Here is a 22,102-nt window from a genome sequence, read left to right as displayed (position 1 = left end):
TCTTAATACATAGTCAACATCCTTTTACTGACGTATGAACTTACGACTTTAAGAGCTCGTAAATTCGTGGAGGCACCGCTGTTGAAATCGCGAGACCAATTCGTCCGAATATATCCGTACGACTAAATTTAGGTCGCATTATCCACTTGTAAATCCCGTCAGCATAGCGACTCGTTTAACCGAGGGATGTACTTATGTCCATTGTCACTTTAACGAGAAAATTGTCACGATGACACAATACGCAGTATCAGAGTTATCGTGATGGCTCTCTCTTCTATCGAGCTTTGTCTTTCGCCAGCGAGCATAATACGTAGTAGTATTGTCAGTGAAACCTCCGATTGACAATCCGGTCAAAAAATTTATATCCACCATTATTACTCTATGCCAATTAATTGGCATTCATAAATAAGATTTGTTCCATCAACAAGTTTGTTACACTAATAGTGCTAAACGAATAGTTCTCAATAAAAAAATCTTCGTTAAACGGGAATCATTATTATTTCGTAATACAATAAAGCCAAAACTCCGTTACCTTCTTCGTAACGTCCAATATAATTTTCAATATCCTGGCAATCGTGGAACTACGATAATTCAATTATAAGTCACTCGACTAACATTATTAGATACGGCATCCTACAGTGAGACAAACAACGTTATAATAAATAGTTGATTAAACACGATTGGAGCCAACAGGAGTAAATGAAAGTTAAGAAGAAAAGTTATTCGCTTTCCGTTCAGAATTATCGATATTTAGTAAATGCCACTCTGCTCATTGCCGAAAGAGACGCGAAACGGGATTAATTTTGACAAGCACAATAACTTATCGTGAGTAAATCTACTTAATAGACTCACCGAAATTCCATTCTTTAAGAAGATGGCGTCGGAAGGTGCGTCCAGTGACATACTGACCAACTGGGCACCGGAAGTACCGACTGTACAGGAAGTCAGCAAGACCATGCAAAATTTTGGTATTCCTGATTACACCGTCTTCGTACTGATGTTACTTTGCTGTAGCGGAATTGGCATATATTTTGGTTTCGTCAAAAAGACATCCGGCGAGGATGAGTATCTTGTAGGCGGAAGGAACATGAAGACACTTCCCGTGAGCCTTAGTCTTATTGCCAGTTTTATTTCTGGAATTTCTTTGCTCGGCACACCTACGGAAATCTACGTACACGGGACTAGTTATTTATGCATTGGTTTTGGCGTTATCATCGTCGGTTTTATCATGTCCAATGTTTATTTGCCAGTTTTTCACGAACTTAAACTAACCAGCACTTACGACTACTTGGAAAGAAGATTCGACAAGAAAATTCGACTGTTAGGCTCTGCTCTGTTCTCCTTGGGAATAGTAAGTCTATTTTTTTGTTTAAATTAAATTCAAAGAACTTCATTGTCATCGATTCGTTTATTTCAGATGACTTGGCTACCCATTGTCATTTACGTTCCTGCTCTTGCATTTAATCAAGGTAAAATTACTGCTTCTTCTGACCTGACCTTTAGATCATCTTTCAGACTGTATAATCAGGAAGGTCCATTTAAGATAGAACGTAATCGTTGTCATTAGATAAATCTAATTCTATTATTAGTCTATATAATTATATCTGTCATCCCTTACAGTTACAGGAGTGAACGTACACATCATCACACCCTTTGTGTGCATTGTCTGCATTTTTTATACTTGCGTGGTAATTAGCAATTTGTATAAAAAAAAAAAAAAACTTAATTACCCATAAATTAATGTCTGTTTTTTTTTTTTTTAATAGGGTGGTTTACGAGCTGTCGTGTGGACTGATTTTGTTCAAGCTTTTGTTATGTTCGGATCCATGTTCCTGGTAATTGTCAAAGGTACATCGGATCTTGGTGGAGTTCATGTTGTTTTACAAAGAAATTTGGAATCCGGCCGCCTAGAGATGCCTTCGTACGCTTTAAAAATTTTCTATTTAATTTTATGGTAAATTCGATAAATCTTTTAATCAACATAATGTTCATAATTCAGAACCGATTGGAATCCGTTTACCAGACACACCGTATGGGCTTTAGTAATCGGTGGTTTTGTTCACTGGTTACAAGTATCAGCAGTTAATCAAAATATGTTACAACGCTATTTGTCATTACCAAATTTACGCTCCGCTGTCAGGTATTTATATTATCTTTAGTAAACGTATATCCGATATAATTATTAATTTATTAAATAAATATTTCAGGGCAATGTGGTCATTCATCTTGGGAGTTCTTATATTGATCGGAATGTGTGGATATGCAGGAATGTTAATATATGCTACTTATCACGAATGCGATCCGCTTATAACAAAAGTATTATAATAATTTTTTTCCATTTTGTTATTACGTACAAGAATTGTCATCAGTTATCAGAGATAAATCTTTCAGCTGGTAAGATCAAAGGATCAGCTTTTACCGTTACTCGTGATGGATATCCTGGGGGAATTTCCTGGCTTACCAGGACTCTTCGTAGCCGGTGTTTTCAGCGCCGCCCTGAGGTGATTCAAACATTTTTTTTTTCATTTCTCAAAAAAATATGTTTACCCGGCGAACTATGGTGTTATTGATGAAACCTTATGCAGCTCTTTATCGACCGGACTGAATTCCATGGCGGCCGTCGTCCTCGAGGATTTCCTCAAGCCGTTTCGCAAAACTCCATTTAGTCCTAGAGCCGCAGACATCCTTATGAAAGTGACCGTGGTGACTTTGGGTGCCATTTGCGTGGGTCTTGTCTTTGTAGTAGAGCAAACGGGCAGCCAAGTTCTTCAGGTAAAAAAATCGTTATCAAAACTTCAATTTTTTTTTATTCCAAAAAGATATATCACCAGAATATTATTTTCAGTTGACAATCAGCTTGGATTCGATAGCCAGTGGTCCGTCTCTTGGGATATTTACAATGGGCGTTCTTTTACCTTGGGTGAATGCTAAGGTATACTATAATAAATTTTTTCTTAAATTTTGGATTCACCGCTTTTCTTCCGCAGGGAGCTCTTATCGGTGGACTATTCGGTTTGGCCTTTATGGGCTGGATGAGTCTCTCGGCTCAAGCAGCTATAGCAAGTGGAAGTTTACGGTAGGATTGAACATTTATAAAAAATTCAAATAAATTAAAAATTTGGATTTTTTTTAGGTTTGACGAAAAACCAGTAAGCACCGAAGGATGCACGTACTCCTTTCAACAGATTGAAAGCCTAATTCTTTCACCACCTGACATAATGCTCAACGCGACTGATCCTGATGTCATAGCGTGAGTGAAAAAATGATTTCTTTTTTTTTTTACAACGAACCCCACAGTTTCATAATTCAAAATTATTACAATTACAGGGAATCCTGGTCAGTGTACCATATCAGTTATTTATGGTACACCGTAACAGGTGCTTTAGTCACCATAAGCGTTGGCTTACTGGTCAGTTTAATATCTTCAGAAGACGTGCAAAATTTAGACCCAATGTTATTGGCCCCATTCATCCGAAAATATCTGAAGAAACGTGACAAAAGCCTTCATCAGGTAAAAGTAAGTTTTGCTTCGTTAAAACCAAAAAAAGAATACAAAACTTTCCACTTCGAACAATGGATTCAAATGCTTCAGCAGGTTTCAAAACAGGAAGTTGGTACCCAGCCAGAAGTGCAAAGCAGACAAACAATATAAGTAAGACTGAACCAAACTAAGTGATCCACAAGGAAACAACAGCCAATGGCAACTCGCGATGAATACATTACGTTTTATTTTTGATATTACAAATTAATGTAAATCAAAATCTTGTACAAAGGTAATAGATACAATAACACGTAGGACAATATTTTACGTATTAATAATTAAACTTTACATCTAATGTAAACACCATAGACTCTTTGTAACCCGTTGCCGTTTACTTTTCAAGCATCGTTCAATAAGGGCTGGTACGCAATGTAATTCTCTAACACGCGTGACGCAACGAATACGTCGTAGGTTATAGAGAATTTTTTTCTTTTCTTTTCTTCTAAAATGTACCAGAAGACACATACGTCATGCCCTACGTTTCACCGAATGGCTTTATCAATCAGACCATTTTTCACATTTCATTTTTGTCTCTATCTTTTCGCATCTAATACGACCTCTGACCCTGCTCCTTCCGGTTGAAAATCATTGTTGTAGCAGCGACGAATAATTTTGATCGACTGTACAGAAATTGGACTGACGTCATAGAAATGTTTGATTGTAACTGTCAGTGACAAAAATTTTCCACCAAAAGGACCAGGCTCTGGATCATTCGAAAATTCAAAAAAATTACGTCACTCAATAGCGGAATGAAAACTGTTTCAAAGAGTAACAATGAATTTGGAAAAGTTTTCGAGTTGATCGACCGCGACGAGACACGCAACGGTATATTTTTGAATATTCGAACGATCGGTAATTTAGCATTGCTCTACAGAATGATTTACAAATTCTTATCAGCTTCTTTCAAAAAACACTTCTTTCAATTACCCTTCCTTATCATCTGAAAAACGTAACGACTCTCTCATACGTATAAGGATGGAACATTGTGATACGAACATTTAAAACGAAACAATAGATAATCATAAAGACACCGGACAATTAACTTATTATAAAAACTCTCGTGTCGGTATCAGATAACAATAAGAGTATTGACATCAAATAGAAATTAAACATTGGGAAAAATTAATTAGGAGCATTCAATAAGAATGTGGTATTAAAAGAAAAACCCAAAAACGTTCTTGGAGTCTCTTTGGAAAATAAAAGAAACCAAAATAAAAATTAATTCATACAAACACGCATATATAGAACACAGCAATACGAGTTCACAGTTGTCTGCCTCTACGTACACGTGTACATAATTTATATATAATTTTAATTATATTAATAAAAATATCCTTGTCAAAAGACAATTTCAATTGTCCTGTAACGGTGCAATTCTACAGATAAAGTGATTCTCCTCCTTGCTTATCGCGCAGATTACGAATAAAAGGTGCAACCATAGGTGTGTTAATCATGGCTGAACGATCATCGAATTAGAATTCTTATCCGATCCACTGATCATTCAATCACGTAACATTACATGACAACTACATAGGGATTTAAGGTAATCCCTCAGTGTTTTTACATGCTTAGTAAATAAAATTGGTGTATAATATAATTGGCGTATAATGTTTTTTCCTGATAATAAATAACGTTCTTGACTTCTCAAAAATATAGATTTTGCGTCTAAGTGATGTAATGAGTTGCGAACAATTGCGAGTGACGTGAAGATCTCGCAATGGATACTTTGTATAGAATAAGACGACAGCGAGTAGAGAAGATAGTAAATAATAATTATTGTTCGGTTGGTATTTTCTCTCTTTCTCTCTTTCTCTCTCTATTGTGCTATATTACTTCTTGCTCGAGGATCGTGAAGACACTGCACTACAGTCATTTTCACTAGGTCGAGCTGACGGTGGCGCTACCGCAGTACAGCGGAAAGGAAATACACTAAAGTTTTCCTTGACAATTGACTCGTAGATAATTAGTATCTATTGTGAAAATTGATTTATTTAAATCTTTCGTGATTTCTTGGTTAATTGTATAAGGTAAGAGGAATATCTTTTTGATACTGATAATTGACAAAAGTATCCAATTGCGAATCTTGTCGTATTTTCTTATTACAATATTATGTATATATGAGGTATGGTATCGTAATAACACTAGGTTCCAGACTAGAATCGATTTAGAGGCTGCGTGTACGTCTGTGTGTTATATTAATTAATTATATTAATATTAATTGTATATATACAAGGTCATTCAGAAGTAACGATACTGACTGGCATTGATTTGGCTACAGAAGTCAAATGGGCGATTTAATTAAAGCTGATGAGTTTTTTTTCTTTCTTCTGAATAATCCTGTATATGACCTATATCGAGTTTTTAATATCGCCTTTTTAATTAAATCAGGCAATATTATTATAGGACACAAATTCGTTAAAGCCGAGAAATGAAAATGGTTGATTATTTAAAGGCGAAACGGGTGGACACGACGTGGAGGCTTGGCCTCGTCGTCGTTGCTGCCTCGAAATCGATTGACTACGATACTGACCTAGAATTATTTACCATCAATTAGATATTATAAAAAATATTATTTACTTGCCAAAGTGACGTTACGCAATGAGGGCAATCAACGCTTTTTTAAGTTATGGGTTTTCAGTTTTCATCACTGAACGTGAATCGTCAGTTAAGACTTTCGAGTATTTATTCAGTGTCTAATGAAGATGCGTCTATTCCTTGGATTATATTTTGGTTCTTTCATTTTTTTGTGTGATAAGATTGTTCGAATTACTAATCGATACGAATTTTTGGTAATCATTGTGAAACATCAATTAGATTCCATTTTAAGACATCCAAAGAATTTCACATATAAGTGATGATCTAAGCATCTTAATTGAAAGTTAGTTAGTCCCTTTCGGTCATTAATTTTATTTTTAATCAAAAGGACAAAAGACCCTCCGTTAATTGGTCCCTTCAACGCTGTTAATAATGTCAGCTGGATAAAGCAAGTTCGTGTTCTTATTTACAATATTATAGAAATTAATTTTATATATTTAGAGTGTAGCATAATGATTCAGGTTGTGCTTCCGAATGACAAGTATTTTTAGTGAGAAACAGTGATTTTCTTTTTTTTTTTAATAAAAATGTCATTTTTACAAAAATTTTCTTAGTATAAATTTGAATTCTCTCAGGTATAGATATTTGGAAATTTTGATACACTCTGTAAATATATATTTTTTGGTTGTTTAACGAGATACAAAGTATACAGGATTTTTAAAGACTCTCCGATCCATCGATTTTCTCATTTTCTTAGGAATATTGACCATCGGTCATTTTTTTTTGCCAGAATCCGTATACCGTGCTTCTCATTAAGATCCGGGTATCAAACTTTTATTTGGCAGAGTTAAAGTAAGTGAACGTAGCGATCGAGTTCTTATACAGAAATTTAAAAGAAGACGCAAAAGAAAGAAGATAGACAAAATTAAAAACGAAGTTCCAACGATAAAGCAGAGAGTGGAAATGCTTTTTAATCATTTTTCTTTTATAAATTGTTAACGTGACTAAAATCTCACGTTTTGCAATTGGAAACGTGCGTTAGAAAATCCAACCAATCGTGGAAACGTGGATCAAATTCGGAAGGAGAAAACGTGTCACTCGTCGCGCCACCACATACGGTATTAAATTAATTAAAATGAGTCACGTGATCAGTTTTATCCACATTTTACGTAATTAACGATTAAAATTCCACGAGCACTGACAATGACAAAGAAAAAAAAAACAGAATCGTGACCGACAATTGATTTACGCACGTTATTATCTTCTTTCTCACTATCTAAACAATTGACGAATCAACTCGAAAATTCGTGCAAAATAATATTTTTGCAAATCTCGAGTAACAGTCGAAACTGAATAATTTTGTATGATCCTTTTTCACAGAAAAATTCAGTGCTTCGCATGTATATAATATATGCAGAAATATTTCGAAAAATTTCATTACAGTCACATGACTACTGACGAGGATGGCGAATTGTCCTTTTCTATTTTTGTACTTTTGCCTTCTTAGCTCGAGATGATGATAGAAATGAATATTTCGGACTGGACCATTCTTCATACGAAATATATTCTCTTAATTAAATAAATCCTCTCAGTCATCAAACGTCTTATTTTCTTTTAAATCAGCATCTCGATACGTATCACTCTCTCAAAAATACCAGAAGACAATAAGTCACGCGAACCCTGATCTAGCTTGTATAATCTTAGCTTGACCTACCTTAATATCTATTTTAGAAGTTACCATTCGTGCGCTCATTTGCAGTTGTTTTCACACAGAGTCTTTGTCATTACAATTTCGTAGCCATAAACCCTGCGCTTTGACGTTTGGTTGTGCAAAGACCACATTCCTGTCGTAATGCCAAGCTCATATAACGAGACAGTCAAGGAAACAAGATGAACGTGAGAACAGTCATTGTAATGTTGTTCTGCACGCGTTTAAGTCTTGAAACTGAAGAATTCATACTCCGAGTAAGGGTTGTAAAATAAGGCGTGCACTCGCGCTGAGGTCAATCTGGTACCCAGTTGAAATTAAGTCACGTCCTGAAGGATTATTGGTGCTTTACGTAAACGAGGTCGCGTTCAGTTTCAGAATATCGTTGCTCCATTGAATTATTCATTAATTCCAAGAGTGAAGACTGGTTACGAAGGAATCACTTGAGGTGGCGGAAGCGGTGCGTTTTCTTCGTGGATCATCGTCAGTTTACTATACTTGATAGTGCGTCTCTTGTACGTTTTCTATAAGAAAGATGTATGTTTTTCCACTAATTTTCTTACGTTTTGTCAATCGCACGTGGAAGCCATGCTGGATTTTAATTCCTAGTGCGGTTATCATTCTTTCCGGTTGGGTAGTATCGTCCATGCCGAAAGTTTCGATATTAACGAAAACTCGAGAGCTGTCGACACATTGTGCTTAATTATGAATACTTTTCAAATAAAAAGCAAGTCTCGTCCACGCTCGCGGTAATTAAAATAATAATAATCAGCCGAGTCTAACTTAATCTTACTAAATTTAATATAAAAATTCAAAATTACCTGAGACAGATGCATCGCGTCATTGTCGCTGCTACCACTCTCACTTCCGCTGGAGGTTATGCCATCTTCGAGCATCAGCTTCGTGCCAAAACCGTCGAGTTCCAGGTCGCAGTAGAGTTGACTCAATTGATCGTTGACAAGAAGAGGTTGATGAAAATTCTTAAGGGCATTCATATCAGCCCTAAGGACCTCTTCGAGGGTCTTTGGGTTGACCTGATACTCAAAGACTAATTCAGGAGTGACATCGACACCTTCTAACCAGGGTGGTTCTCTCCTGAGCATTCCTTGATGACAGTGCTGCTTACCACCATTCCGCTGAACAGATCAGAAACCAATTAGTACATTCAATCAATCAAAGACAACATCAGACCCAGAGGCTATAGTACTTACTTCAGTAAATGATTTGGTACTCTTTTGATATGGATTACAGCTATTATCACTACTCCTGAGGAAGCTACTGCAGAGGCTAGAGGAGCTCGATTCGTCTTCGTTATAACATGTCTGTCTTGCCTGAATGTGCGATGTCTGATGATCAACGTTGCTGGAGCAGCCACCCATGCTCGGACAAGAGACAGGTTCACCAGGAGAAAGTACCTTGTGGGGAGGATGATAATAAGATATGAACAAACAATCACAATAACCATGAGGATTATTACGTTACTGGGTTTACTAGTTCAGTAGGAAATACCTTCTTAGAGTATTCGGACATGGCCATGATACTTCCTGGTTCGCCCTTGACGCTGGTAGCTTGGCTCGCAGGTCGCGTCGGACCTGATGGCTTGTCTGCAACAGGATGGGCAGTTTCCCGCGCGACTGGTACAGGCTCAGGTGTTAAAAAAGGTCTATACATCATGGTCGTCAGGGCAGGGGTACCCTTCACTGATGGATACATAACACCCAACATTCCCGTTGACATACATGGAACTGGAACAAATACTGATTCTTTCTTTACAAATCCTTTTTTAGCCTCGACTCAAGAATCGTTAAGATCTTTTTCAATAATTATGAGATAACTAAAATCTGAGTCAGTTATAATTCGACTCTTTCCGCTCATCGTTAGATTTGTTTCTTCGCTTTCTCTTGAACCCTTGTGCGATTTTATTTCACAGTAATTCAATAGCATTTACCTCGAGTATACTCGGCGTGACGTTCAAGGGGTTTACTACTGCGTGATAATGAACGAACTAATATATGCATATACTAATTTACCTATAACACCTTGACCTCTAAGGTCACCTCCACACATCCTCTCGATGTGCACGCATTCGATCGGAAGTATGGCATATCATCTATCATGCGGTCTCATGTGGCTTCGCGTGATACCTACTGTATGGATTTGGCTGGACGGATTGCTGAGAGGATGCTGCCACGTGATGATTGTGTTGATTAATCTCCAAGGTTCCCTCGTAATTCTGATTATGAGAAACCGGAAGGTAGTACACTGGTATTATTTGTGGGAACGCCGGGAATCCTGATATAGCTTGAGAGCATGGTCTGAAATAATAGTTTGTTGGTCATTCTTATAACAAGAGATTCACTTGTTTCGTATAATTATATCTGAAGCCCGATCACTCACTTATGTGGGGATACATGAGTTTCCGGTCTCGATGGTAAGGGCGGTATCGAAACAGGAAATGGTGGCCTTACGTTGATATTAGCATTGGTCTGAGGAAGGGTGGTCGGACCAACATTGGTATTGATCACGACGTTCGTCTTAGCAGTAACTGGACCAGCAGTGCTGGTCCTGGAGATCTCATCGTACTTAGACACCTAAAAAATAATACCACGTTAATATCCATCATAATAAATTCACCATTAAATAACCCAATGATAATATTTTTCGAAAAAAAAAAAATACCTTAATACTCTCCCCTTCCCAACTACGACTTCCGCTTCTCTTAAGACCACGAGGTCGCGTTACATGCCGTGACTGATCAGGCATCCTGTCAACGCTAATCTCCATTTTCGCATCCTTGAACTTGTCGCAGTTCTTGATACTCCCACAAAGCTTCTTATGCTTCTGTATCATCATCTTCTCCATGTTCTCATTGTGTTTGCTCAGCAAAGATTCGGTCAATGTTGGCGGCTTGAAGCTCTCAGTCTCGGTGACATTGGAGATGGTCTTCGAGGTGCCGGCATGACTGGCAGAGCTCATCTTATTGTTCGAACCGCTGCTAAGGTTCTCAGCACTTCCGCTTCCACTAGCACCACTACCGTTGATCGGCGTTATGCATTTCCTAGCTAAAAAAAATCACATCAAAATAAACATTTACTTTATACGTACTGTATTATCGTCGCTCACAGATACTTTACAGGTTCGTCACCCAATAATATTATATTTTTTAAATTGACTAAAGATTTGTCTACCTCCTAATATAGGACTGGTCTTGTCATTCTCTCTCTCCTCACTCGGTACGCCCGAGTGGACGTTTTCCTCGTCACTTCCGTACAAGGCTGTCGTGACCAGCGGCTTGCTCTTGAAGAATCTCTCAATGTTCTCGTTGTAGTTCAGCTGGTTGTAACTAGGCGGAGTCTCAGTGGACGATTTGCTATCGCAGTACTTGGGATGCGGCGATAACTCGCCCAGCATCATGCTGTCGTGCTCCTGTAACAAGGGATTTTGTGATCCCTTCAAAAGTATATTGTAGCGGTTGAGAAAAGTGCTTTCTCTCTCTCTCTTAGGATTCGATTCCGATTCGCTTTGGGTGACTCGTCCTAGAGAGCCATTATTTAAAATCGCTATAATATCCTTCTGAACGACGTATAAAAACCTTAATACGTCGAAGTCATCGCTTGCGCGCTCGGCATAATTATTTATAATCGATTTATCAGACATTGTTTATAAACGCTGTTATTTACATGGATTTTATAACTCTCTTATACATATACCTCTTTTGCATATTTATATGTTTTATTACATACTACGTATTACGTGTATGTGTAGTCTAAGTTGCAATTGACCTTTGTCAGTATCCTATCCTAGTTTCAAAACCTTGTAAGTGGCAAACAGTCCACATCTCGCTTAACGACGCAATACGTATATCCATTAGAAAGTCATTTTTAAGATGTCCAAAAAACGTTATTCGTGCCTTGAGGATGGCTACTGAAAATTGTGTTGTTTGGGCATATATCATATACACTGTATGAGTATTATATATGCTTTGTACGTATAGACTGTATGGTCAATGATAATTTTACACTGAAAAATTCAAATAATGATTTCCTTAAGGAAAAAATAAGGATCTTCGAAAGATTTTTGTAGTTAGAATATGTATCCAGATGACAGGTACATAGTTTATAGATCGAATGGTCCATTCATTTTAACCAAGTTCTCGGTCGATGCCTTAAGGATGAATGCTGCTGGGGATGAGCCGAATCGTAAGGAGACATTTATCCCGTCCTTAGGAGGTTTTTCACAGTGCCTGATGAGTTATAGATCAATTATTCGACTCTCGACCATACAGTAATGGTAATCTGTGGTAATTTCACTATTTTAGGATTCTCTTTGACGCAGGAAGAACACTGTGATTAAAAGTAAATAATAACTGATTGAATAGTGACAAATTATTATTAATTGATGAAGAATGAAATTCTCTTGAAAAATTTGATATATATGAATTATAATAATATACTGTATGATCAGGAGAGATATATATACAGAAACGAGAAGTATTTCGGATGAGATCGAATAGACTTTTCTATTCGTAAGTTCATAACTTTGTTCAAGTAAGTATAAATATACGGTTAAGTTAAAAATATATATATTAGAGACTTACCAACACACGCCTACAAGGTTTTGAAATTGACGTTATTCTTCACCGGCCCTATAGATTATTTCATTGCCCTCCGGTCTGTGTCTACGTACAGAACAGCTTGAGTAGATATTATCATAACAGTTTGATTATGCTAAGCATATTGTAAATGCCAATCATCAGCACCCTGCGCAGAAGCATCGTTCTAAGGTGCTACCCGGCTGCTGAGCTTGCAGAATTAGTTTTAATTAGCTCTTAACCTCGTGACCATCTCTTAGCACTCTACCCTTACGTACCTTAAACGTATTGATAAGACCTGTAAAATCTATTTAATTAATTCGGTCACTTACCTGCCTGAACTCTAGACAAGTGTCTGACCTATAGAAGCACAGCGAGAACTTTTGAATCGTTAAGTCAACACTGCTCTGCTAATCAATAACAAGACGGGTGTTAATCGTGCATAATTGCGTCCCGACAATGCAGTCATATCGACTATGCTTGTACTTATTGTCCATCAGCTGACTCCTGTCATTCCGCCCATAGCGCTTAGTCGTATACAAAAGTGTATACCTTTGAAAGCGGCTCGCCTGTCTACGCGGCGAGCCGTGGGTGCAGCAGCGCATACGCATAAGTAGCATATAAGCAGAGACGTCTCTAGGGCGTTAGCAAATCGTAAGTCGCCGATATTAAAGCGTAGCTTAATAGTCACCGAAAAGCTCCTGACGTCTCCGACGACGTCGTTCTTGCTGACTCGTGAGGTTTGAACTTCGCTGAGCAGAGTCTCCATGATGGAGGTGAGGTCCTTGCACCTCTTGGTTACGTCGTTATCCACGGGGTCATCTGTTCTGGCGACACCCTGCACGACGACAAGTCAAGAGACAAGAGAAGACGGGACAGAAAAAAGATATTTAAATTATACATAATATATAGAATATTATATGCAGGCTACTGTAAAAGATATTTATCTTTTTTGGTCACTTTCATTTTGGCTAATATTGAAGCGATTGGACAATACCTTTTGTAGTAGAGCTCGTATCTCATTCTGTATGATCTTGCTCTCCTTAAGGACCTCCTCACTGATGTTCGCCAGGATCCTGCTCTGACGTTCAGCCTCGTTAGCCGGCTGAAAGACATTCGGCTGAGCCGGTCCTTTTAGGACCCTGTGTCGACCTACGACAACCTCTACCTTTCTCGTCCAGGGATTGATAAAGGACGACCACTCGGTCTCGAGTGTGACATAACCTCCATTCTGTACGGCAAATCTGTACGGCTTCGACCTGAAGGATGATCCCTCGAGTTTGATAACCTGTTCGTAAATGACATTTCCAAGGGTAAAGTCTCGCGCTTTGACAATTTCATTCTGACATGAACTTTCAATCCAATCCTATACTGGACTTGGACTCATGCTCACAGTCTCATAGACGTCTTTGATGAATAGCAGATCTTCAGGATGGTAGAAGTCAAAGAGGGAACGGCCCACTATATCCTGAGGTAGATAACCCAAGTATTTCACTACGTTAGGATCCACGTGTGATATGTGACATGTCGCAGTATGTCGGCTCGTGAATTTCGAAGACATTATTGTTTCTTCAGGAGCTGCGGATTAACGATAGACAATGACACTCTGGTACACGCTTTCTACCTAGTCTACCATTTTTTTGTTCTCTTCCTTCCTCACTCTTTCTTCTATATATACTTTCTTTTTCCTCCATTCCCTTACAACAGTCATAATTCATTCCATTGACCCTTAATAATTTTCAATTATGATATCTGACTAGGCTACCTAGTCCTCTTACCACTTCATTCATTCGTTACTCCCTAAATGATATTTTCCATCGCTCCAAATGATCTGAATAACCGTGAAGGACTCTGATGACTACGACGAACAATCAAATCCTCCCTTGATGACTTAGGTCGCTAATGTCTTCCTGAAAATGGTAAATCAGCCACAGGACTTGGCTGTACTCGACTAAGCTTGATTCTCATAGTTTTTCCCGCTTCCCTTGTCTTTTAAATATTGAATGCAAAAGACAGAAAGTCTTTGAAAGACAAAATGACTTTCAAATGTCAAGTCCTGATGGCTGAGCTACCCTTCTTGAGAAGATCTCCACCCGATCTACCTTTGTAGGCAGAATGTACCGGCTGAGCCGTAACGATTAGAAACATTCTTGTAGGCTGCTGTTGGCCCAACGTCTTTTCCCGAAGGGCCCTAAATGTTAAAGTTAGATGAAACGGAAGATAGCGGGTCGTTTGATCGAGACGCTGATGAACGCTAGCGCCAGTGGTCGTACATTTTGTTTCCGTGTATCTTCTCAGACGGCAAAATAAACTTGTCCTCTGTCCATTGACGCCTATAGTGCAAATAAAAGACATGGTATAAAGTAATGATTATGGACTAATTCATTGATCATGGAATTTAAAAAATTTGTTCGTGTATAGATGACCGTCTCTTTTGATCATTAAAATTACTTACTTCAACGATCGTTGCGGATTATGTCTGATTAAAATTCGTTGTATAATAGATATCTCGTAATGTCATTTACAAAGTGTTAAAATTACAAAGCGTACCTTTAAATTTATCCTCGTGGGGAGATGCTATTCCAACGGAAATCTGATGGGCCAGCGTGTCTCTGTCTCTTGGTTGAACGAATTCCATAAAGGATCGACCGATCCAGCTGTCTTTTGGAAATCCTAGTGCTGTGCACAGGGAAGGAGTCGTGTAGAGTACGAGGCCATCGTGCATTGATATTACCGCGCAAAATCCCTCCTATGTATAAAAACATATTAAATGCAATTAGACAATATTGATAAATATAAAAAAGAGTCGATTGGAGAATCCAGGATTTTTTTCATTTTTTTTTTCACAATTTCTTTCCAAAGTAAATATCAAATTTACATGCTTTGTCAAAATCTATTTTTTTAAATTCGATTGACTGATATCATTGCTGATAAAAGAATCAAGAGTGATAAAAATTTGTATTTTCGAGTAAAGGATTAATATTTACATTTTCTTTGCTCTTACATAACCATTGAACTTTGCAGGTAAATTTATCATATACGTGACAATTGCAGGATCGATTACGCAATTTTTCCTAAATTCTCGTCGCACTTTGAAAAATGGATTTTACAGGGAAATTTTTTATGATTCCTCGAATGTCCTCGTGCAAGGACCAGCGTCATTGTGAGACCAATTTATCAGGTTCTTTTTTTTGAAATCACCGGACGCTCGCAACGTATCAGTAACATAGATAACGTGTACAGGTCACGCGTGACCTCTGACCCTTGGCAATATTTTAATATTCAAAATTTGCCTCCATAACTGCCAACTGGTTGAGTGATATACTAACATTTAATTGAGAGCTGGAATCATCCACAGTATTGGTATCTTTATCAAATCCTGGTTCAGGATCGAAGACGGATTTGCTGTTGTGTTCACCAAGATCCGTTGCGTCGACCAATTCTACAACTGGTACTTCCTCTAGTATCCATCAACAGAAACACTTGTTAGATCCTTTATAGATTTATCGAGTATAGGTATTCGTTAAGCTTTCGATCCACCACGACAGAGGGCAGGAGGACGTTTCGTTGATAGAGCAATACATGTAACGTTTGAACTGAATAACTCGGTATATTCACGACAAAGGTACCACCCAAAGTTAGCCTGTCTATTCGATTCCTACGATAGAACCGCCACGGGTGGTAACCCAATTCTTATGGTAAAATCACGTTCAGGGCTTAGTTTATATAGGTATATATTCTCGTCGATTGTTAGACGTTATATAAACTAGGATTGAATCGAAGCCAAAGCACGTGAGACTACGTTTGTCAGAGTAATTGCCAGCGTAACATCAATACCTTTCAGTAATAGCTTAAAATCACAAGATTCCCAGTGAAACAAAAATTGATTGAAACAAATTTAAAAAAAAAATCTCATAAATTAGCAGAATTTATAAAATCACAAAATGACAGTCTGATAACAGTGATAAGACCAAAAATGTATATCCGTCTTACGTGATTTCGAGATTTTCCGAATTTACCCAGAAATAATTTTTACTACTTTCTCTTCCTTAGTACAAATTATGACTTTCTCTGCTGTCAATTTCCCATACGTTACGTATTAAAAACTTTTTTTAAGTCTCCAATTTTCTGCTTATTCTTCAAAGTGTCCTCTCAGCCAATCCTTGGGACTCTAAGCTCATAACCAACCTGCTTTCTTGGTTATTGATTTCGCAGGACTGACGCCAGCGGTATACGACACTTCCGGTGATGACTCGTCAGCACTGTTCAGGTTAACCTCTGACACGACATTAATCGTAATAGAAGTCTTGGATTTCTTCTTCTTGTATTCTTTGTCCTTTTTTTGGCTGATTGGCTGCGGTAACGTCTCATTGCTATGTTAACGTGAGACAGACAATGCAGATGAAAACAAAAACCCAAGAGTAGCTAATTACATATCTAAAGGTAGCTGGGGAGGGGGGGGGGAGGAATTTTTGGATACAAGTAGTAGAAGATAAATAAAAGAAAAAATCACGTTAGCACGTGTATTCCTGATCAACTATCAACGTCATTAATGAATTAAGGCAATCACGAGTGACCGAATCATTTTCAAATTTCAAATTCAATTTAAAAAAAAAATATTTTTCCAATTTATTTTTTCATAATTTCAATCACATTCTTCATTTTAGAAATTACGTCAATATCAGTTTCTCTTCTTTTTATATAAATGACGCACGTTACACGCTACTTGAGAACGGCGCCCGTTGCTAATTGCGTAAAGCCACGTTTTCTGCCATGTGCCGATAACCATCGGAAACTCTGGCATTCGTTTGGGAATCGTCAAAGCTAATTAATTATATCGTGGATAGAACGAAAATCGGATTTTAAAACCACGCGACACGTCTCTGTCCGTTAAGTCGAGATAATACAAAAAAATTATTATTTTCATATCATTTTATTTTTTACGTTATTTATTTACGAGTCATTACCGGAGCTAGCATTATACATATATGACATGTGGTTTATTTATCAGTAAACACCTTCGGAACGTTTAGCTCCATTTTATTTGAATCTCTAACAATTTTATTAAATAAAGAAATTATTAAGCCTTTATCCGCTTTATATACATATATAGTCGATACCTAGATTAGAACAAAATATCTTTTGTTATTGCGCAACAGACTAGAAAAAGCTCAATTCGTACTTTCATTCCTCTACATAACAGAATAACCTTTCCCTACGTGAACCCTAGACGACGGCCATCTTGTACCAATCTCTTCTTTATTGTTCCCCTGTATCCGACAATGTGTATACTCACAGTCAATAAAATTAATTGTACCCATAACAAATGTCCCTTCTCAGCCATTCAATTGGCCGGTAATAATTGTTTATAAAAGAAAACAGAACAAGATCACGTTTCTCTTACGAAACCGCGTGCCACGCTCGAAGTCAATTTTACGTGGTTCAAATATATTTTCATATTTCCCGCCCCTCTGCCCCTCTGTCTGTAAATAAACTGTACGAGTTATCTGAACGAGACACTCGATTCCAAATCACGTTGCTCCGAGTCCGTATTTCCACCTCAAGTATTCGCTGTCAGAATAAGACGCGGCCGTTTCGATGTAATCATCCCATATAGTCCCCTTTTCAATGAAGCTATTGTTTCGCAATATCTAAGCATATTCATATGCTTATGTATATGCATTATTCAATGACTGAACCGAAGTTAAGACTTCGATTTGTCGATGACAGAAATCCATCGAATAATTAAAATTCGATAACCCGAACCGCGATTAAAAACAACCTAAAATAAAACTGTGTACCACGACCAAGATAAAGATAAAGAAATAACCCAAAATTAATAACCGCAAATCCAGATATAGTTGTTTCACGAGTAAAAAGTCCTGTCCAGGGGACTCTTTTACGTGAAAACTCATAGAATAATGGCCCCTCCAAAACCTCTTAGTCGTGGACTTACTCTATATAGTAGCTTCCCTTGCTACTGGATACACACATCTTTTTTATATAATTTTAAAAACAATCTAAAAAATTTAATGTCAAACACTATATCCCAAATTTGCTTATTGTTACAATAATAAATCTTCGTCTCGAAGACTATGACTCGATTATAGCGTCTGTCTGTATTATGCAAACAGCCGGTCAGTCGTTGCTGATACAGCGCAACGTGCACGTGGGTTGACACGTGCATCGCCAGCAGTGAATGTCACTCTGATAATCTTTACTGAGGTCCCTGGTTCGTAAATGTGGGTGCATATTCACGTAAACGACAAACCAATAAAAAATACTCAGGAATACCAATACAATTGTAAACAGCTAATCGCGGTTGGAGGCACGTGGAGTAATATCTTTTTTTAGAATTTTATATATATATACACCTCCATTATACTATTTTATGTAATTATTTAAGGCACTGCTGATATTACTGTTTATATAATTTCATTACGGCTTAATCGTTCGTGTGAATGACTTGTAAACCAATGAAATGCTTATAACGTGGGCCGAATTACTTGGTTTATTGTGTCTCGTTATATTTAGATCCTAATTCTATTTCTGTTTTATCGCGCTAATAATAATGATACTCTGAAAATTTTCTATGTATAAATATACAGGTATTTAAATCTTTAGGTTTTACATTAGGCATACGCATAATCAGGGTATAATGCAGGTATCATGATACCAATGTAAAATAAATACGTTTTATTGCATCCGATTTAATTTTAGCTTCTTATTATTTTATTCTTTGGTATTTATTCAAAATTTTTTATTTATTTTTCTAAAATATCACCGTCAAAATTTCTCTTTCGTTAGGTACGTTTATCGCATCTTTATCTATTGCCTGATGTTTTAGTATGTGTATTCGCAAAACACGATTTTTCAAAAATATTTCTTAATTCATTTCCCGCCAATTTTCAAATTACAATTTTTAGTGACTTAAATAATTGTTACCTGGAGCCAAAGGCCGATGGGCGCGTTCCACAGTATCCGCTGCTCTCAGAACGGTTGCTGTTTCTTGAGACAAAACTCTCGCCACTGAAATAAAAAAAAAATATACATACAAATAAAGATACATTTTCCGATTTCAATATTTTGTTCAAAAACCAATAAGGCAAAGGGTATTCATTTCGATGTTTGTCAGTCAAAAATACAACTGCATTTACGGGTGCGTTAGATCGATCAAGCAATAAGAAAATGGCTTCGTTCTGTTGACCATTGTTTAAACAAAAATGACGCGATCGAACAACTTACAATACAAGAATTAACGCGGCGACCAGTTCCAGGCAAAAAAGTTTTCTCACATGTTCGTCAAACGTGACTCCATGAATGGCCGCACACGGGCTTGTATTGTAATGGGGTCTTACGAGGACTCTTGGGCCTTTCACTGTCCTCATTATCGAACCGCGACGAGAGCATATATTTGTTGCACCTCATTTCACCGGGAAAATCATTGCATAAGGGTGACTTTCGTTCACGTTCGACGCCTCGTGACTTCGACAACCGAGAGACTGTTGCTCTAGATATATAAATGCAATTATCTTGTACAGGGTAAAAAAAAAATTTCCCGGACCTTTAATAACACTGTGAAAAATCAGTATTTATAAATTTTGAATTTCGCGCCAGAATATTTAAGTGACGAATTCTTGTGCTATTCCAGTAATAGAGTCGCCTCGTAAAAAGTTACCACCCCTGTATTAGCTAAACAGTCAAAGATTCTGAATTAACTATGAAAAGTATACCTTATGCAATCCCACTGACTCTCAATTATATTTGAATTAAAAATTATCAAGATTGTTCGTGACAATGTATTTTTACTGTATAACAATTTTCGAAATTTCAAATTTACATGGTCAATTTTATTATTATGAATTTGTCAATGCTATATGACATTGGAATACATTGTTTCAAAGCCCATTGAGAATTTTGCATCAAAGCAACATACACGCATTTGTGACAAATTATAATTAGGCGTTACATGTGTAGTGCTTTGTTGTATATATAGAAATGTCGCGACAGGCTGATAAACGCCATTTTATTATTATCTTTATATAAGTCCAGGTTATAACCTGGAATCGCGTTAAGGATGCTTCAGGGGTGAGTTTGGGTTGTTATCATTATTGTCATCCCCTCTATCCTATATTACGCAAGGGATGATAACGATAATAATTGTATATTGTCTGTAGCTTCACAATCGCCTGTACTGGTTATATGTCGGTTTGTATTTATATCGATAATAAATACCGATTTATCAATGGTTATACAACATACATGGATTACAGGGCGACCCTGTTAATCTTTTTCTTTTCAAATATATATAACCATAATAATACTAATTGTTTTTATGGTATAAATATAGCTGGGCATTAAGTTTGAGTAATTTTGTATTATTTATAAACACAAAATGCAAATTAACAATATCCTGATTTATATTGGTATTTAGAATGGCTGTGATAAAGATGCTGTAAATATTATTTGTCATTACTACACTCTTTTTATTAATCATCAATAGAATATAATGGGGATCGTTGATTATATAAATATAATATAAAAACGTCATAGTGATTCTTACTCAATGAATTTATCTTTGTACGGTTTGCTCAATATTATTGTTAGATCAACAATAAAATCGTTACTTTTGTCTGTTATGATTTTAATATTGCTCGTGTACGAGGAACGCACGAAGGCAATGTATCTAACATACAGTAATACGTATCTAGAAATAGAATTGACATGATATGTGCATTTTGTTCCTAGAACTACGAAATAAAAAATAGAAGACATAAGTAGGAGAAGATTTGAAAATAAATTGAGATCCTCATGATGGCAAAATAGCTTCCGAGCACGTGACAGTTGTTTTTTTAGACAAGCTACTCATTCACAATCCATATCTAACCAAAGCTGCACGTGCGGAGTTATATAAACAATGAGTAATTAAAAAATATTAGATCTGTCAGTTTTCACTTCGTTAAGACACAAACATTATTGGAATCTGTGTTTTAAAATCTTGACGGTTCGTAACCGAAAATGCATTACAATGGCAACGGCAATTTTTTAATAAGTACTGAGAACAAGAATAAATGAAGTCTCTTACCTTCTTTGCGACTGGCTGTTGCTATAACTGTTGGAATAACCAGAATCGCAAACCTTGACATTCTCCGCCGAGGTTTCCTCCATCTTTCCCATTAAGATGAACAATTGTTCGTCGGTTGTTTCGTCGACAATAATACAATAGTACAAGGTGCAATAAATCCGCACTAAAAGATCCTACCGGCACGAGAAGCACCAAAGGCACGCTCACTTTCCGCCCATTCGAGTAAACGATAAAAAGTATAGCCGACTCGTGTCTATGAACTACGTAGAAATTGGAACACTCGTTGTAAAAGAAGCCGGAAAACGAGTCAATCCCCACATTGCAATACTAAATAAAAATATTCAACCGGCATGAAAGTAAGAAAAGACGGACCTGATTCACCAGCAATGTATTAACTATTTTTCTCTTCTTCTTCGATATCGTTTATATCAAAATATTCCTAAGACACAACATGCGCTCTGAATGTTTTCACAGAATGAACGCGTTTTGGCCGTTTGCACTGACTGGCTAAGCTTTACTGACATCACGCAGCAGTACACGTGAGTCTTAACTCCCACCCTCTAGGCACAGGACATCGCTGTAACGTTGCAAAACAGCAGACTAACCCCCGCCGCTTTAACTTACCGTGACACAAAAGCGGTT

At 37.1% G+C, this 22,102-nt stretch overlaps 2 protein-coding genes across 8 annotated transcripts; one reads left to right on the top strand and one right to left on the bottom strand.

The window, feature by feature from the left end:
* The first annotated feature begins 189 nt into the window (after positions 1–189).
* On the top strand, positions 190–4,896 carry LOC107270044 (sodium-coupled monocarboxylate transporter 1). 3 transcript variants are annotated; one of them, XM_015744663.2, is made up of 13 exons: positions 190–1,351; positions 1,418–1,469; positions 1,621–1,688; positions 1,767–1,921; positions 2,000–2,140; positions 2,208–2,316; positions 2,392–2,501; positions 2,586–2,772; positions 2,846–2,932; positions 2,988–3,076; positions 3,134–3,250; positions 3,328–3,517; positions 3,593–4,896. In XM_015744663.2, the coding sequence occupies exons 1-13, from the start codon at positions 875–877 to the stop codon at positions 3,650–3,652; spliced, it is 1,842 nt and encodes a 613-aa protein (XP_015600149.1). In that variant the 5' UTR covers positions 190–874; the 3' UTR covers positions 3,653–4,896. The 3 variants fall into 3 exon arrangements, with proteins under 3 accessions (XP_015600149.1, XP_015600151.1, XP_015600150.1); XM_015744665.2 differs by having other exon boundaries at positions 875–1,351; positions 3,328–3,511; XM_015744664.2 differs by having other exon boundaries at positions 875–1,351; positions 3,596–4,896.
* LOC107270042 (period circadian protein) lies at positions 4,717–21,991 on the bottom strand. 5 transcript variants are annotated; one of them, XM_015744659.2, is made up of 17 exons: positions 21,461–21,991; positions 19,321–19,404; positions 16,564–16,748; positions 15,705–15,835; positions 14,926–15,124; positions 14,478–14,708; positions 13,769–13,953; positions 13,373–13,663; positions 13,067–13,213; positions 10,973–11,210; positions 10,464–10,846; positions 10,182–10,375; positions 9,933–10,099; positions 9,294–9,541; positions 8,996–9,199; positions 8,606–8,920; positions 4,717–8,308 (listed from the first exon to the last, which is right to left on the bottom strand). In XM_015744659.2, the coding sequence occupies exons 1-17, from the start codon at positions 21,550–21,552 to the stop codon at positions 8,213–8,215; spliced, it is 3,390 nt and encodes a 1,129-aa protein (XP_015600145.1). In that variant the 5' UTR covers positions 21,553–21,991; the 3' UTR covers positions 4,717–8,212. The 5 variants fall into 5 exon arrangements, with proteins under 5 accessions (XP_015600145.1, XP_015600146.1, XP_015600143.1 ...); XM_015744660.2 differs by having other exon boundaries at positions 4,717–8,466; positions 10,973–11,234; positions 21,461–21,988; XM_015744657.2 differs by having other exon boundaries at positions 10,973–11,234; positions 21,461–21,988.
* Between the last annotated feature and the right edge of the window lie 111 nt (positions 21,992–22,102).

This window comes from Cephus cinctus, unplaced genomic scaffold (genome assembly GCF_000341935.2).
Source record: "Cephus cinctus unplaced genomic scaffold, Ccin1 Ccin1_scaffold0696, whole genome shotgun sequence".
NCBI classification, from domain to species: Eukaryota; Metazoa; Arthropoda; class Insecta; order Hymenoptera; family Cephidae; genus Cephus; species Cephus cinctus.
Note: the sequence above shows the minus strand (reverse complement) of the source record. Positions and strands in the feature narration are given on the sequence as shown.